General features: G+C 41.0%; 1 protein-coding gene across 1 annotated transcript in view; it reads right to left on the reverse strand.

Moving 5' to 3' along the window:
• The window catches only part of FRAS1 (Fraser extracellular matrix complex subunit 1), a 505552-nt gene that overhangs the window by 89265 nt on the left and 398415 nt on the right, over positions 1-17872 (reverse strand). The window contains 6 exon segments of the mRNA XM_070458257.1: positions 1346-1609; positions 3432-3585; positions 4798-4988; positions 8969-9104; positions 10685-10847; positions 11031-11179. Of these exon segments, the coding sequence (XP_070314358.1) occupies positions 1346-1609; positions 3432-3585; positions 4798-4988; positions 8969-9104; positions 10685-10847; positions 11031-11179 (1057 nt within the window).

Here is a 17872-nt window from a genome sequence, read left to right on the forward strand (position 1 = left end):
GTTACTACACTAGTTACCTAGTGTAATATAACCTGATCTGTGGAGCGGCAATCTGCCACGGGCCCTGAGCATCTCTGTATGTTTTTGCTGGGTAATGCCAAGAATGCAAGGTTTGACCACTTGTTCTCTGGGCCATTCTCAGCGAGCATCCCTGAGGGATGAGGTGACGTTTTCCTCTGGGACAAAGATCAGGCTTGCTTATTGCTACTATAACAAAGAGAGTTCCCAAGCTCAAGGTTCATCACCCTGCACACAAATATATTCATCTGGGCCCTCTGCATCACCCCCGTGGGACTTGGAGGGCATTGTCACAGAGTGCTATATTTCTGACCAAGGAATCTCAGCTTCCCCAGCGGCTCAGCAGTAAAGAATCTGCTTGCAATCAACGAGATGCAGGTTCGATCCCTGGGTCAGGAAGATTCCCCTGGAGTAGGAAATGGCAACCCACTTCAGTAGCCTTGTCTGGGAAATCCCATGGACAGAGGAGCCTGGCAGGTTATAGCCCACGGGGTCACAGAGTCAGACATGATTTAGGAACTAAATAAAAACAAAAAGGAATCTCATGTGTTTGACCAGCATCCATGAAAGAGTAATAGGCCAACTTATTAGCTTGTAAATAGGGCAAAGTTAAGTCCCAGACCTAATACTTGGGACCTTTGGGAATCTCCACATTTTCAAATACCATTCTACCAAATATTTTTCACTACAAAATACATGTGAAACTAAGAACAGACAAGCAAACAGAAGTCCAGTGTGATAAAGATGCTCTGTGGACCAAAGGTCCATTCTCTGTAAGTAACTTCCTATTGCAAAGTGACTCCAAGACCCACAGTTGTCACAGGTCCTTCAGTGTTGCTTATCCACCAGCAAACTGTGAATGTTAGATCCTAGAACACCATATCTAATGGTTCTTAATTACTGGTATAATCTCTCCTAGTGCATGATGACTTACCAATTGCCCCTCCGTGACTTCAAAGAAAAAAAAAAAAAAGCAAGTTGAAAATCCTGTTAGATTTTGTTGTTTGTTTCCGTAGGGTTGTTTGGGCAGTGGCAATGTCCTAAGAGATCGGGGCCTACAAGTAGTTGGATAAATGAATATTTTGAGGACCCTGGAAATACTGTAAGCTCTTCTCAGTCTTTCCTTAGATTCACAGACACAGGCATCTGGTCCAAAGAATTCAGAGATTTCACACTTGTCATTCACAATGGTTAGTGTGCTCAAAACAACAGGTCTCCCTAAACTCTGCACACCTAGTTCAAGATCCTCCCGCACTGCTGACATGGAAGGAAGCATTGTGCAGGAACAAAGAAGAAACCATAGCCACTCTCTTCCATGCCGTGGTACCTGCCGAGAGCTGGAGGCCTCGGTTTACAGCCAGAAGGGGGGTGTCGCTTGTAGGCAGTTCTATATATATCTCCATCCTCCCCGTGTCCGTGTGGAGGCCATCAGTGAGGGAGAACCGGAACTCATCCACTGCCACACCGGGACCACCAGGCACGTACCCAACCAGCCCAGCCAGGATATCTTGGTAGGTGAAGGAGGAGCCCTGGGCCAAAACCCTCCCATTCTCCAGAGGTTCAGAAGCAGCTTGCCTCCGGAGCAGATGACCTGAGGAAGGAAGTAAAAAAAAGAAAGAAAGAAACAATGGTAGAGCAAATATGGCACTAAAACATTATCTGATTTTGTCAACTTTGAGCTTGGGTAGAATGCCAAGCCCCTCGGGGGTGTTGATTGCACATGCATAAGTGACCAACAACTCAGAATTTTATACAAAAGCACAGGGTGATGCTCTGTGACCTCATCTCCAAATAAAGAAGATAAAGTCCCACTTTTCCTGATTAAAAATCTCTTACGGGGACACAGATGGATACGGAAATACAGTGGCTTAGGAATCAAATCTCTCCACGAATTCAAACTCATTTCACTATCTAAGCCTTATTTTCCCCTTCTGTAGGGTGAAAGTAGCACTTTCCACTTGCTGTCTTCCTCCTGAGGCGTCTGGGATGAGAGAGAGGAATTTATTTTAAACTCCTTTTATGTTCAGAAAGACACTAAGCATCCTTGGACTGAGACATATTATCCTATTTTCAAGGGTCATGTGTATGCAATGAAACACAGTGTTTCATTACAGAAAGTGAAAGTGGATAGAGGCAAGCTAAAATGTAATGACCAACAGCTTCTTTGGTGAACTCTCCATCAATAGGAATAGTTTCATCTGTAAAAGGTCAATAGCCATTAGGCCACCAAGCCACCACTTAGGAGGTGAAAATTGCAGAGCTTTAGCTAATACTAGATAGGTAGCACTTAGAAAGGAAGTAGGTAGAAGATTACCATGGTGGTGTTTTAAACCTCTAGTCTGTGGAAACAGTGTCAGACTTTATTTTGGGGGCTCCAAAATCACTGCAGATGGTGATTGCAGCCATGAAATTAAAAGACGCTTACTCCTTGGAAGGAAAGTTATGACCAACCTAGATAGAATATTAAAAAGCAGAGACACTGCATTGCCAACAAAGGTCCATCTGGTCAAGGCTATGGTTTTTTCAGTGGTCATGTATGGATATGAGAGTTGGACTGTGAAGAAAGCTGAGCGCTGAAAAATTGATGCTTTTGAACTGTGGTGTTGGAGAAGCCTCTTGAGAGTCCCTTGGACTGTAAGGAGATCCAACCAGTCCATCCTAAAGCAGATCAGTCCTGGGTGTTCATTGGAAGGACTGATGCTGAAGCTGAAACTCCAGTACTTTGGCCACCTCATGCGAAGAGTTGACTCGTTGGAAAAGATCCTGATGCTGGGAGGGATTGGGAGCAGGAGGAGAAGGGGACGACAGAGGATGAGATGGTTGGATGGCATCACTGACTCGATGGACATGGGTTTGAGTAAACTTCGGGAGTTGGTGATGGACAGGGAGGCCTGGCATACTGTGATTCATGGGGTCACAAAGAGTCGGACACGACTGAGCGACTGAACTGAACTGAACTTAATCAGGAAAAGTGCTTTCTTTGCAAAACAAATGAGCTCATAAAGATTATCTACCACACCTCTAACCTGAAATGAACAACTTTTGTAATTAATTACAAGGTGGCTATTCTTTGCATGAAATAGCCCAGGATGATCAAGCAATGATGTCCCCTCTAAGAAGAGGATGTGCAGATTCTGAAGACCTGTTCTGCCTGAGGCTACATAAGAAAGCAAGAAAACAGCTGAAATTGAATTTCAGAGACACCAATTACCCAGGAGTCAGGCTTTTAGAACAACCAGTCTATGGTGAACCCAAAGAATATAAACTAGCTGTGAATTTGATTATACCTTGATGCAAAGAATGGACTATACACCAGGAAGGTAGAGGAAATGATCAGCTGAAATCTACATGTTTATTCTAATAACCCATCGAGCACCTCAATTAAGAAGCTTCCCATAGCAGTTGTGTCCTACCGTGGCCAGGCTTTTTTGTCAATACAAAAATCAGCTCATTATCTGGAGTGTCCAGGTCTTGCAGGCTCAAAGAAGAATTGCTTATCACCACTCCTGAGCTCAGCTGCACGCCAAGTGGCCTCAAGGTCATTCTGGGAGGCTCATCATTCTTCCTCTGATTAAAGCATAAAATATTAGGTCTCACACAGATACTGATTTAAGAAGAAAAAAAGAGTGCACACTATTCAAAGACAGTAACACCATCACATCAACTTTCACCATGAAATAGCATTTAATGTGTCACCATCTCTTATTATTATTGTTGTTATTGTATTTTTATTGAAATATAGTTGATTAACAATATTGTGTTAGCTTCAGGTGTATACAAAAGCACTTCAGTTATATATTTTTTCAGATTATTTTCCATTATAAGTCATTACAAGATGTTGAACACAGTTTTCTGTGCGATAGAGTAAATCCTTAGTGTTTATTTTATGTATATAGTTTGCATCTAATATGTCATTGTCTTTAATTCTCACTCAAAATGGTTACGTTGAAAGCTGAACAGATCACATAAACCAGATATCCCCTTGATGGACATGCTACAGAAATCTCAGGCATTCTCCATAGGTACGATGATGGCATTTTCCAGATGCCAGAAATATGGACATGTGGTTAGACAAGTACAAGTGTACTGGGGAGATAAAAGGGCACATTTTTGGAAATCATACCTGTCTTAGAACCTATGATAGAGGACAGATATTTGAAAGTACTGGTGTTTAAACTGTCTGCCTGATCAGCCCCACCAGAAGTCAGCTCCTCTCCACCCTTGTCCCCCAAGGGTGCTACGAGTGCCATGTTTTGTTTTCTCAAGGCAGCGGGTATTCCATTCTGAGTTTTATCTTTTATTTCTGTCTCTCCTCGGGTAACAGAGCAAGCCTATGTAGTTGCTCAAAAGAGAATATATACAGCCTCAGGGAACACATTTCCTTAATGTTATAGTGTAATGAATAAATGCACTAAAATGTTAGAAAAAGCAAGTATGCACATAGAACTACATACAATAATTGCAGGGAAAAATAAGCATATGTTACTTTTCACCTCATATGAGGCTAGCAAGTTTTCTCTGTCTGTGAGAGCAAAGTGTCTTCACACAGACCAGATAGATTTTACCCTAAAATGGAAATTCAGATTTCCAAGTCATACCATCTCCAAATGGCAGCCTTAATTCTACAAGTTTCCTAAAGGTCAGGGTTATGTTTTTTAAACTGACCTCTAAAATTGAAGGTCCAACCCAACTTCCTTTGTTTTTGAGCTCTTTTGAAGCTATCTAATGGTGGGATATTGTGGTCAGAGGCCCAACGTTTCCAACTTCCAGAACCTTTACCTCGATGGTGATGTTGATGCTGTGGACTTCTGATCGACTGTTTCCATCACTTACATAGAAACTGAAAATATCGTGGGTTGGCTCAATGCTTTCATGAACACTCTGAAAGTAGTAAATGTAGTTTTCCAGGACATCTTGAATAGGGAACGATGCCTCTAGGTCACTGGTAGTTCCAGGGCCAAACCGATCACCTGTACCAACAGCAAGAGGAAACTTTTATCTTGATCCATAAATTCGTGCTTTCTGAGCTGAACCAGAAAGCATGACAGCACTGTCAACAAAAGATGAAAACAAGTTTGAGAATAAAGGTGGGAGAATGGAATTTGAAGACTTGGGTGGGACCCCAGTTTCCCCACTATTTCCGATCAATAAATGGGAATCAAATGAGTCGCATGTATGAAAGTACTCAGAATGCTATTATTTAATGTAGCACAGAATCAATGGTTGTTTTGTTAGAAATATTTGATAAAATAAGTCATGGGCAAATATTGATATAGGAGTAAAGTTTTACACTTTAGTCAATTTCAAAACCATTTTGCGAGAGGAACCTTCTTTCTCTACACAAGAAAAGATGACTGTGTATCTTTAAATCCAAGAAATATCTCCTTAAGCATGTTTCCATTTGACCATTCAGTTCCTTAAGAAACCTCTAGTAACCTCATGGGCTAGTGCTCAGCCCCTGGGATGGTACACTAGGGCCACTGTGATGTTCGGGGACCATCCAGAGCTTAGGTATAGTTCAGGCACTGAGATGCTCAAGTATCATTCAGAGTTTCATAGAATGTGCTGGTTATCTCTTCTATTCATTCCAACCCCAAAGGCCAAGGGGAAGAATAAGCACTGTCTAAATGTTGGATGACTTGTCTCTTATTTGATCTAAATCTTTCTAAATGATTGATTTTAAATGGTTACATTTTCTTCTAAAGAGAGCAGGAAAAAAGAAACCCCTGTATCTTCAAACACTCCCTAGATATACATCAACAAAGAAAAGTGTAGATAGAAGATCTGAAAGCAATAACACTTTCTCTTTCCCTGTTTCATGGTTTTTGCAAAGATGAAGGTCATATATTAAAAGGCCACTGACTTCCTAGTCGAAGACAGACACAGTCATTTTTTGTTGACCTCCCAATTGAAAGAGTAGGAATGAAAACGTTTTATTTATAACTTGTTTTTGACAAGAATTCAAGACAAACATGTGTTGTTCAATGACATGAATTTTCTTAAATTTTACCCCTCAGATTTGATTCCTCTCGATACTAGAAGCATAGAGGAGTCTAAGTGATTAGTGACCTGATAACCCCTAGGGCATACAGTTCAGAGTTTCCAAAAGGAATTGCTATAATTCCTTAAAACTTTAATTTTCCCTTTCCATTTATCACTATAAATATAAGAAATATGACATCTTTATTTGGGTCAAAAATACACTAAGTGAAGCCTAAACATGTATTCAAATAGAATGACATTTTCTATCATTAGAAAACAAGCTATTAAAAAAGTGAATCTGTCACTGAAGCTTTAAGCATCAATCCTTTTGATTCTTAAAACTGCACCTTCTGTGATTTCATGTAAATCATTTTATTAATGAGCTTCCTTACCTTCTTAAATAGAATATACTCTGTGCAAATTAAACCGTTTTTGATGTGTGGAGGCTATATATCATGAACATCTATTACTGCACTGTGCTGGAACACAGTGATGCCCAACAGGTAATTAAGGCGGGCCCTATTGTGCACCACTCTCCATACTAGCTCAGTTGTTAAAAGAATTCGCCTGCAATGCAGGAGACCCCGGTTTGATCCCTGGGTTGGGAAGATCCCCTGGAGAAGGGATAGTCTACCCACTCCAGTATTCTTGGGCTTCCCTTGTGGCTCAGCTGGTAAAGAATCTGCCTGCAATGCGGGAGACTTGAGTTTGATCCCTGGGTTGGGAAGATCCCCTGGAGAAGGGAAAGGCTACCCACTCCAGTATTCTAGCCTAGAGAATTCCATGGCTTGTATAGTCCATGGGGTTGCAAAGAATAAGACACGACTGAGCGACTTTCACTAGTTGTGCTGGTACTGAAGGAATGTAGGTTCCACACTGTTAGATTTTATACTGAACAATATGACTATTCTGTTCTGTTGCTAGTGTGAACTTAAAGATTCTTCTTCTAATGTTTTTAAAAAGATGTTCTTTTGGTCAGCTGGACTCTGAATCTAGGTAGCTAGTTTCATATGTATAAAATAAGACTCTGTTGTGAAAGTCCATGAAACAAAGGGTGGGACCTTACATGATGTGTGTTAGGACAATGATTTGCCCCCCTGAGCGTCTTTTCCTTACTTGGGTTCGTACTAATGTAGAGCATTGGGTCTCCAAGTGTGGTCCCTGGAATCACCTATGCCAATGAGACATGCTAATACATGGATCTCACCAACCTCCTCCAACAGGAACTCTGGAGTTGCTGCCCAGGAAACTGTTTGCTCCGGCCCTCCAGGTGAGTCTTATGAGCATTAAAGTTTGAGAACCACTTTAAGAGAGGCCAAGGACTGCCAGAAATTTGACTTCTGGACCAGTGAAATAGTTCCTCTGCATGCACTCCAGGTTAACATAAAACCATGTTAGAAAGCCTTATCAGAAACCACGCAGAGAGAAGAGAAGGCTGGGGCAACCATCCTTTTCTGATTCCTTACCTTTGCTTGTGCTTTCTTCTGCGAGAAACAGCATTTTCCCTCTGCCAGCAGCACTAACCCATCCTCAGACTTTCCTGCCATCCCAGGCAAAAGTAATTGCTTTGTCCTACATCCTCTCTTAGTGCTTTGCTCCCTTCCCTCCCCTGGTGTTTCATGATTGTAACATCAGTCTCCATATGTCTCCTGAGTGAGGCCGGGGCTGTGTCTTATTCCTCGTTTATAATCCACTGCCTCTCAAATACTGGAGAGGGTGGCCTTTCCTGTCTCCAGGGGATCTTCCCAACCCCGGGATCGAACCCAGGTCTCCCGCATTGCAGGCAGATTCTTTACCAGCTGAGACACAAGAGAAGCCCAGATCTAACTCAGCAATAAACAAATCGAAGCCACACACTGCAAAGCAAGGTGGGGAAAAGACTCAAGGTTCTCTCTAGGAAAACATGACCCCTGCTACATGAGTTTCTGATAACTAGGCTCAAATCCCAGGCATCATGCCGGCCACAGACACCTTCAGTCAATAGCCTCTCTGTGGGAGCTGCGAGCTGCACGCCAATTAGAGCCGAGCGCTAGCACTCAGGAGCCTCCCCGCAGAGGCGTCGGTTCGGTCACCTGCCAGGAGTTGTCTCAACTGCCAGTCACTGTGGACACAGGGGGCCTGCGGGCAGTCCCCGCCTCTCCCCTCCCCTCCTCTGTGATAACCGCCAAGAGCAGTGGGTCCAGGGCAGATGGTAGGGGACAGGGTCACGGACAGACAAGCACGCGTTTCAGTTGACGTCATATATTGAGAAAAAGCTGAGACGTCAGCTCTGGTGCAGCTAAACAGTAGCTGCCTCCAATAAAACAGCAGACAATCTTATTTCCTTGACATTCAATTTCGAGTGCAATCCCCAAGCCCCTCTGTCCTAAAGGCTGGCACTTTTCCCTTGCTCTAGTTTTCCCCATGGCACTGACTGACCTCCTAACATCTTCCACAATTGTCTCATTTCTTAGGTTTCTTATGTTTCCTCCCGCCAGAATCTAAGGCACCACAAAGGTAGTGGTTTCTGTCTGGTTTGCTGATCTATGTGTGTGTATGTTCAGCCGATTCAGTTGTGTCCGACTCTTTGCAACCCCATGGACTGCAGCCCACCAGGCTCCTCTGTCCATGGGATTTCCCAGGCAAGAATACTGCAGTGGGTTGCCATGCCTTCCTCCAGGGGACCTTCCCAACCCAGGGATCGAACCCACGTCTCCTGTGTCTTCTGCATCGCAGGCAAATTCTTTACCACTGAGTCACCGGGGAAGCCCCTTACTGATCTATCCCCAGTGCTTAAAAAAGTGCTTCACATACAGGAAATGCTCAGTCAATATTTGCTGAGTCAACAAGACCTTCCTTCCATTTCTTGGACATGGTTCCATCCCTCTTTGGTTCTCCTGTCCAGGTTAATTGCAGGCAGTGACCCCCCTCCACCCTGCCTCTTCTCTCCAGGTCTGGAACAATTCTACAGCCAGGCTACCGCTGGTACCTGTCCCCATGTTCTCGATGCAGCCATACTGGGGCAGAGAGCTTAGCTTAATGATGGCATCCTCCTGGAAACTGTCCTCAGCAGCAGCAGCGAAGAAATGGTGAAAAGAGAGTGGGGTCCTCCCTCCCTCGTCAACCTAAGAAAGAAAAGATTGGAGAGAGTCCTTGGGCAGTTGTGCGGACTGCAGTAAAAAAGAACTGAATCGAAAATTGCTGCCTGGGGTGACCTTCCACTTCTTTGAGGAGGCAGATCCTCTCCAGACAAGATGAGGAATGTGCCAGCTGCTGGGGCCCGGCCATCTTTCAGCGCCTCTCAGAGCCGCGCTCAGACGCGGTGACATCCGTGTTTGCCTTCAAAGCTGAGCTTCTTCCATGATGGATCTGGTTATAAAGCAGCTCTGGCCCATTCTAATCACCCACCTCGGAACAGCTGCATGGCAGGAGCACTGCCTTCCTTTGTATCAACGTTCAAAAGTCCACAGCTTCAGAATGATCCATCCAGTCCTCCCTCGGATACTGTGAGCACATCCTGTCCTATAGGAGTTCCCACCAGAAATAAAGTCCCCTTTATCCCGTGAGAGTCTATGCTTAAAGGTGCAGGGGAAGACAGGGCTCAATGTACCTGAAAGCTAGTGCTTATCATTACCGTCAAGGAGAAAAATAAATCGGTTTAAGTAAAAGCAGTAGCTCCAGCTACTTTTTTCCTCTTGGGCTCTGTTTTGTATGCTAACGCTGCAACCTGAGCCTAGTGTTTTTTGTAGCCTGCTGGATATGCAACTTGACTTCTGAATGACTGTTGGCTAAATATAGGAAGATTTACAAATTATAAAGTGGAAGGTCACCCTGACTCTGAGAATGGGGAAGGTGCAAACGGCTTCCCCAGTGTGGACATGAAAAAGATGAGTGGAATATCAGAACCATTCAGAAACAACTCAGTTCTACAAATTTTCAGTTGCTCAACAAAATCAGAAATCCTGAGTTTGCGGCATTATAGTATATGCATAGAGTGGAACAAGAAAGTGAATTAACTTTTATGGAATCCCTACTATGGGCCAGTTCTGTACTGGGGCTTTTTAATGCTATTTTATTCATCATCAGAGTAATCCTTTATGTAATAGGAATAGTAGTAACACTTTAAAAATGAGGCAACTGAGGCTAAGAAAGATTATATAATTGGTTCAAGACCAGGCACCTAGTAACAGAACTGGCACTTGAACTCAGGTACAGGTAACTTCATAATCGGGGTATATTACATGGCGCCCTACCCTCCACACACCAAGAAACTGTCAATATTGTTTACAGAGATAAGTATCAACTCAGTTTAAGATGTGACCCAGGACACTATCCATATTCTTATGTTTTAGTTGCTGCAAACATTAGGCTATAAACACCTCAAAAATATATCTATACACCCCTACTACTATACACATCTAACACAGTATACAAAATACTGTACACAAATAGCTCTGTATCTGGCACAGAAATATTTGTTGATTAATTAAATAATGTGGATATAATGATTTGATCATATTCATTTAATTATTTTCATACTTTTTGATTAAAATTCATGACTGAAAGCCATATATAGCTTGATTCTACGGCCTAGATATTTGAGGGGAAGGACCTGACAGCCAGTTTAGGTAGAAATCCTTCATTCACACTGGCGCAGACTCCAGCTGTCTACAGCACCCACAGTTCATTGATCTGAACTGCTTACCGTGATAAGGTCAGCAAAAGCAATGACTGGGGGTGGGTTCTTGACGGGCGTGATGGTGATGGTAAACTTCTGATTGTCCAGATGGTTGTGGTCCATATCAGAGACAAAGAAGTGGAAGCTGTCAGTAACTGGATGACCACTGGTCTCAAATGTGGCCGAATACCTATGGAAGTCAAGAAAAGGAAGGATTGAATGAACTACACTGTCAAGTCAAGTAAGGTGACTGAATCTCTGTTTAAAAATGGGGCCAGAGGCAACATAGTCTTTCAAGGGAACTACGGGTTAGTTGCTTACATATTTTAATACAATTTAAAAAATTCTTTGTAGTACCAGGTGGTTATAATACCTAATTTTCTTCTTGTTGATGTCTTCCATTGTGAAATTGGAAATCTCTGAGAGTTCTTCCACCTCAGGTCCTGAGGTTTTTAAGAGCGCACCATACATGGGCAGAGAAGTTATCTGAATCCAGATCTCTGGGTCGGAGGAAGAATCATCCTAAACAAGCAAACATGATACAAGATATGAATGCACATTTGCAGGAAGACATATTTTCAATAAAGATTACAGGTGCTCCTTTTTCTGCTAAATGAAAGATCTCCTTAAGCAATACCATGTTAAACTGCATGAAAATCCCACTATTTATTCCTCTGAAAATATCTCTTTGACACTCTTCTTTGAAAAGTAGCTCAAGATAATAGCAGGAAATGCACTCTAAGTATGGGGCATAAAAGAAAGAGAAAGAGAGAAAGTCCAATGGTTTCTGTAAGAGCCACACAAATTTTTGTTTTTATAACAAGCATCTAGTGAAGTACAAAACGTGGTCAGAAATGTAAGTCATTCTTCTAGAAACACAGTTGTAGGCTTCTTCTAGAGTTTCCTAGTACAGTTTGTCTTTTAGAAAAAGGTAAAATTTTTGGAAATAGGTAAAACTCTACTATAACATATGATAACAATGATCTAAAAATTCAGTGAAACAAAGAATGGAAGGTAAGGACTCACTTTAAAGAATAGTCAACACAATAAAAAATTTTACTTTAACACAAAAATGTAAGAAGCCTTATGAATTTCATTCTGACCAAGCCTATGCATGCTCAACCTCTGAGATGCCCAATCTTAATGAAGACTGTTCATTTCCCTTTCCTCTGCACTGTTTATTTACCGAAAAATAAAACTGGCTTCCTGTTTCTACGTGGACAATAACTGAACGTCTTAACAAACAATTTCTTCTTTCTTCAAGGATATTTTTGGAAATATCTAGAAGGGAGGCAACATCTTCTTGGAAAGATCCCCTGAGTCATTCATCTTTTAGACCAGTTGGCTGTGAACATGAGGGCATGCTACATTTCACTACAGCAACAAGGAAGATAAATATTGCATGACAAGTGTACTTTCACATGCAAACTTGCATGGCTATGTTGTACAGTTAGCTGAGGTGGGAGATCAGAAATGTGAGCGCGGCTGCCTGGTGATCTGGGGAGCAGGTTTTGGTCAGCTCTCATTTCTATCCTTGGGGACCTTTTTAAGCTGGCAGTTCAGAACCTCAAAGCAAGATCATAGAATCTTCCATATTTCCTCACATTGCTTGACAGTAACAAGAAAGGAAACTCAAATTTATTGAAGCTGTAAAACTTCAGAAAACAGCCCCTAAATTTATACTTTTAAAGTTTCTCTATTTTTCTTCATGGGTTATCAAATACAACATGCAGGCTTCCAAAAGACCACTTGCTATAATATTACTGTGAGTGGCCTCTAAAAGACAGCCAAGTGTTCTAAGGCACTGTCTTCTGAGATGGTGATAAACTACAAGGACAGAGCTCCTGTCTCTTGATGAGAATGAATAGCTTCTAAATTCCACATTGGCAAATTTGGCAAAGAAATGCTTACCTCATGTCAGGCCCAACTTATTATAATTTTTTGAATCTCAAGTGACTGCTGGGTTTGAAATCAGCTGGATTTTTTTCTGAATGCTGTCATCATTTAAAGAAAATTACTACTTTGAGATATCCAAGATGCTGTGGGTGAAAAATTCTTAAGAACATAGACCTTGATTTTATGTAATTTTTCTACTTGAAGACCTTCATACCCATTTTGTGTTAATTCACTTTTCCATTTTCTTTTTATTATCTATACATCTATTGACATGCCATTCAACACAAGGATGAGAACTCCGATGATTAACATTTTATGCTCCTCTTTTATCCTGTCCCTGGTTCTACCATCACACCATGGATCTTGCTTTTTTACTTTCTTGAATCTCTTGGAATAGTTTGATATATTACTGTAAAGTTGTTGTTGTTGTTGGGTTGCTCAGTCCTGTTGGATTCTTTGCAATCCCATGGACTGCAGCATGCCAGGCTTCCCTGTCCTTCACTATCTCCTGAAGTTTGCTCAAACTCATGTCCATTAAGTTGGCGATGCCTCCAACCATGTCATCCTCTGTCTCCCTCTTCTCCGCCTGCCCTCAATCTTTCCCAGTATCAGGGTCTTTTCCAATGAGTTGGCTCTTCACATCAGGTAGCCAAAGTATTAGAGATTCAGCATCCGTCCTTCGAATGAATATTCAGGATTGATTTCCTTTAGGATTGACAGGTTTGATTTTGCTGTCCAAGGAACTCTCAAGAATCTTCTCCAGCACCACAGTTTGAAAGCATCAATTCATTGGTACTCAAGGGTGAGAGTTATAGTCCAATTCTCACATTTGTACGTGACTAATAAGAAAGCCATAGCTTTGATTATACAGACTTTTGTTGGCAAACTACTGTAAAGTAGTTGTAGTATTTTTAAAATGTATGAAAAGGGACTAGACCCTCTTCTTGTGGGATTTCTTTTTCTTTTCACTCAGTAGAAGACTGCTAAGATCCATGATTTTATTTTTCATGATCCATGATTTATATTCTTTTCACTCAGTAGAAGACGGCTAAGATCCATTATTTTATTTATTTTCTTGGGCTCCAAAATCACTGGAGATGGTGACTGCAGTCATGAAATTGAAAAGCGCTTGCTCCCTGGAAGAAAATCTATGACAAACCTAGACGGCATATTAAAAAGCAGAGACATTACTTTGCCAATAAAGGTCCGTCTAGTTAAGGCTATGGTTTTTCCAGATGTCATGTATGGATGTGCGAGTTGGTCTATAAAGAAATCTGAATGCTGAAGAATTGATGCTTTTGAACTGTGGTGCTGGAGAAGACTCTTGCAAGTCACTTGGCCTGCAAGGAGATCAAACCAGTCAATCCTGAAGGAAAACAGTCCTGAATGTTCATTGGAAGGACTGATGCTGAAGCTGAAACTCCAATATTTTGGCCACCTGATGGTAAGAACTGACTCCTTAGAAAAGATCCTGATGCTAGGAAAGATTGATGGCAGGAGAGAAGGGGATCACAGAGGATGAGATGGTTGGATGGCATCACCGACTTGATGTACATGAGCTTGGGCAAGCTCTGGGAGTTGGTGATGGACAGGGAAGCCTGGCATGCTGCAGTCCTTGGGGTCACAAAGAGTCAGACACGACTGAACAACTGAACTGACTGAAAGATCCATGAATGTGTTTTGTGAAGCTCTTGTTCATCTCTTCTGAATGTTCTCTAGTATTCCATAAAGTAGGTATGCTCCAAATGATCTGTTATTCCATTTGTTGATGCTGATAGACACTGGGCTTGTTTCAGTATTTTTGCTACTACAAAATAGTGTTACTATTATTACAAATAGTGCTTCCCTGATAGCTCAGTTGGTAAAGAATCCACCTGCAATGCAGGAGACCCTGGTTCAATTCCTGGGTTGGGAGGATCCCCTGGAGAAGGGACAGGCTACCTACTCCAGTATTCTTGGGCTTCCCTTGTGGCTCAGCTGGTAAAGAATCTGACTGCAATGTGGGGAGACCTGGGTTTGATCCCTGGGTTGCAAAGTTCCCCTGCAGAAGAGAAAGGCTAGCCACTCCAGTATTCTGGCCTGGAGAACTCCATGTACTGTATAGTCCATGGGATCTCAAAGAGTTGGATACAACTGAGTGACTTTCACTTTCATTGCTGTCAGTACCCTTGTGTATATTCTTGTGCATATCTTTTGTACCTGTGAAAGTCTTCCTTGGAAAGGAATCCAGGAGGGGAATGGTTAGGGAACATGACCATTCATCATTACAAGACAATGTCAAATTCCTTCCCAGAGCAGTTGTTGTAATTTACAGCTCCATCATAAAAGAACCTCCTGTAGATCCATTTCCTCTCTGACATTTGGCATTTTCATATTTTAAAATTTTTGCCAGTTGAATTGGTACTAACCAGCATACAGTCTTTGCCTGCGTTTCCTGATGTCTAAAAAGGTGAATGTCTCTTATCTTTACTGGCCCTATGGATTCCTCTTCTGAAATTCCTGCTCATGTCTCCAGTTAATTTTTCAAATGGATTATCTTTTTCTTCTTGATTGGCAGATGTTCTTTATATTTTCTTTGTTACCTTTGGTTCTATGTGTTGTACATATCTTTTTCCAGTTTGTAAGTAGGGCTTTTTTTTTTTTTTTTTTTTGTATTTATGGTGTGTTTTAGAGAACATAAATTTTAATATAATCAAATTTTCAATCTTTTCTTTATAGTTAGCATTTTCTGTTTGTAGTTTAAGAAATTCTTCCTTTTCCCATTATCATGAAAATATTCACCTATACCCTACAAAGAATTGTACACTTTTACTTATGACATTTAAGGACTTGATTTGCTACAGTTATTATCTGTCTAGGGTGTGAGGCAGCAGTACAAGTTCTTGTTTTCTTTTTATTATGAATAATAATTTGTGCAGATTCATGTTTCAAATAGTTTCTCCCATTTCCACCAATCTGGTTTGCTACATCTGTTTTATTTTAAAGTCCCAAGTATGAATCTGTTTCTAGACTCTCTAGTATATACCACTGTGGACTGACATAAATAGTGCACGTTTATATCAAATCCTGATACCTTATAGGGTAAACCCCTGCCTTCCTGTCATTCATTTTCAGAATTTTGACCTTTTGTTGTTCTTTAAACATTATAGACACCTTCCAAGGTGGTGCTAGTGGTAAAGAACCCACCTGCTAATGCAGGAGACGTAAGAGATGTGCCTTCAATCCCTGGGTTGGGAAGATCCCCTGGAGGAGGGCATGGCAACCCACTCCAGTATTCTTGCCTAGAGAATCCCATGGATAGAGGAGCCCGGCAGGCTACAATTCATAGGGTTGCAAAGAGTCAGATACAACTGAAGTGACTTAGCATGCATGGATCCATTATAGAATGAGCTTATTAAGATCATTAAAATGTCACCGAACTTTTGACTAGAACTGAGTTGAATGGAAAGATCACGTTGTGGGAGAATTGATATCTTTTTGATACTAAATATTCCTATCAATATGGCATCTCCTAGTGCTTTTAAAAATGTCTGCCAATTAAGTATTACAATTTTCCCTGTAAAAGTATTGGCTGATTTTTGTCAGATTTCGAACAAGGAATATAATTTTTGTGATGCTATTTTAAGTGGCATCATCTTTTTAGTTAAATGTACTGGTTATTTTTTGCTCTTATATAGAAATGCTATCGTTCTGTTGATCTTCTATCTAGACCCATCCTAAATTTTCCTTTTATTTCTGAAACTTTGTTAAGAGATTCCCTTGGATTTTCTTTATAGTCAGTAATAGCATCAATTTTCCCTAGAAGTTACACATCTTTTGTTACATTATATCTCATATGCATTATGTGATATTATTATAGATGATTTATTTTGAATTAGTATATTTTTGGCTAGTGCATAGCAATTCTATTAGCTATTTAAGATTAATCTTGTATCATCCTCCCCATATTACAAATGAGAAAACTGAGCCCTAGGGAGTTAAGTAACATGTCAAGGGTTATTACACTAGTAAAAGTGGTAGGCTTGGATGAGAACCCATTCATTTTAACCATAAAACCCACACATACCTTGCCTACTTGTTTCCTTGAAGTACATAGCAAATTGTGTACAGGAAACCACCGTTAAGAAGCAAATCACACAGAATCCCATTTTTGCCTTTTGTTTCTCCTGACATCATTTCACCTTCTTGCAGTTCACAATACTGTAATTAAGAATAGGCTTGCATATTCCTTTCCTTTATAGTCTGGGTTTCCCCAGTGGTTCAGCGATAAAGAATCTGCCTGCAATGCAGGAGATACAGGAGACGTGGGTTCGATCCCTGGGTTGGAAAGATCCCCCGGAGAAGGGAATGGCCACCCACTCCAGTATTCTTACTGGGAAAATCCGATGGACAGAGGAGCCTGGTGGGCTACAGTCCATAGGTTTGCAAAGAGTCAGACACGACTGAAACAACTGAACACAACATACAACACAACAACTGCCCCATTTATGACCAAGGTTTAGGATGGCTTTTCCAACTCTTCTGGATGTTCACAGTAAACTCACTGACTATGCATACCTAGAAAAATCTTCCCCATGACATTAAGTAAAAAATTCTTCCATAACACTCAGAGAAAGTTAGTATTAATAAATAACTTAGCTAAGTCTTTAAAGTATGTTATGATTTCAGTGAGCTAGAATAATTCTTTTGGAGTCTTCTCTCTGCTCCAGTGGGTAAATTCACATTCAATCAATTTCTGAAAATACATGTTCAGTTGCCAATGGGCTTGCATTTTGATCTGCAGCTCATAATATGCACTTAATGGGAAGGAACTGCTCCTGGAATCCTATTTTGGTCTGTCAAACATTTTTCAAGCCTTGGTGATCTATTGATTAAATCTGTATTCATAAATTTTTATGAATCATGTTTCATAAGACTCAAAAGGCCATAACCTAGGGTAAGAATCACCTGTCAATTTAAAAACAAAGTCAAAGGTGTTCTGAAACTGTACTAGACCCACGAGAAGAATCAGGGTGGAAAGCAGTTTCCTATAAGTTAAGAAAAGACAATTTTAGGGGAAAATCTGTGCAAAAGCAATTGAAGCAATTGTTCCCAGGCCAATGCTTTATCTTACATGCTACTATTCAGGCCTAGATTTTATAGCCATATTCTTCAGCTCAGAAAAGGATTACATAAAACTATATAGTAATTTTTTTAAAGGCCAGGTTATTGGAGGAAATTTTAAGATTAGCAAAGGAAAAATTCAATGCTAAGAGTGATTATCATTCAGATAACCATTCTTATTTCAGTGTATTTGCCAAAACTACTCATTATGATTTT

This window comes from Odocoileus virginianus, chromosome 29, assembly GCF_023699985.2.
Source record: "Odocoileus virginianus isolate 20LAN1187 ecotype Illinois chromosome 29, Ovbor_1.2, whole genome shotgun sequence".
In the NCBI taxonomy this organism is placed as follows: domain Eukaryota; kingdom Metazoa; phylum Chordata; class Mammalia; order Artiodactyla; family Cervidae; genus Odocoileus; species Odocoileus virginianus.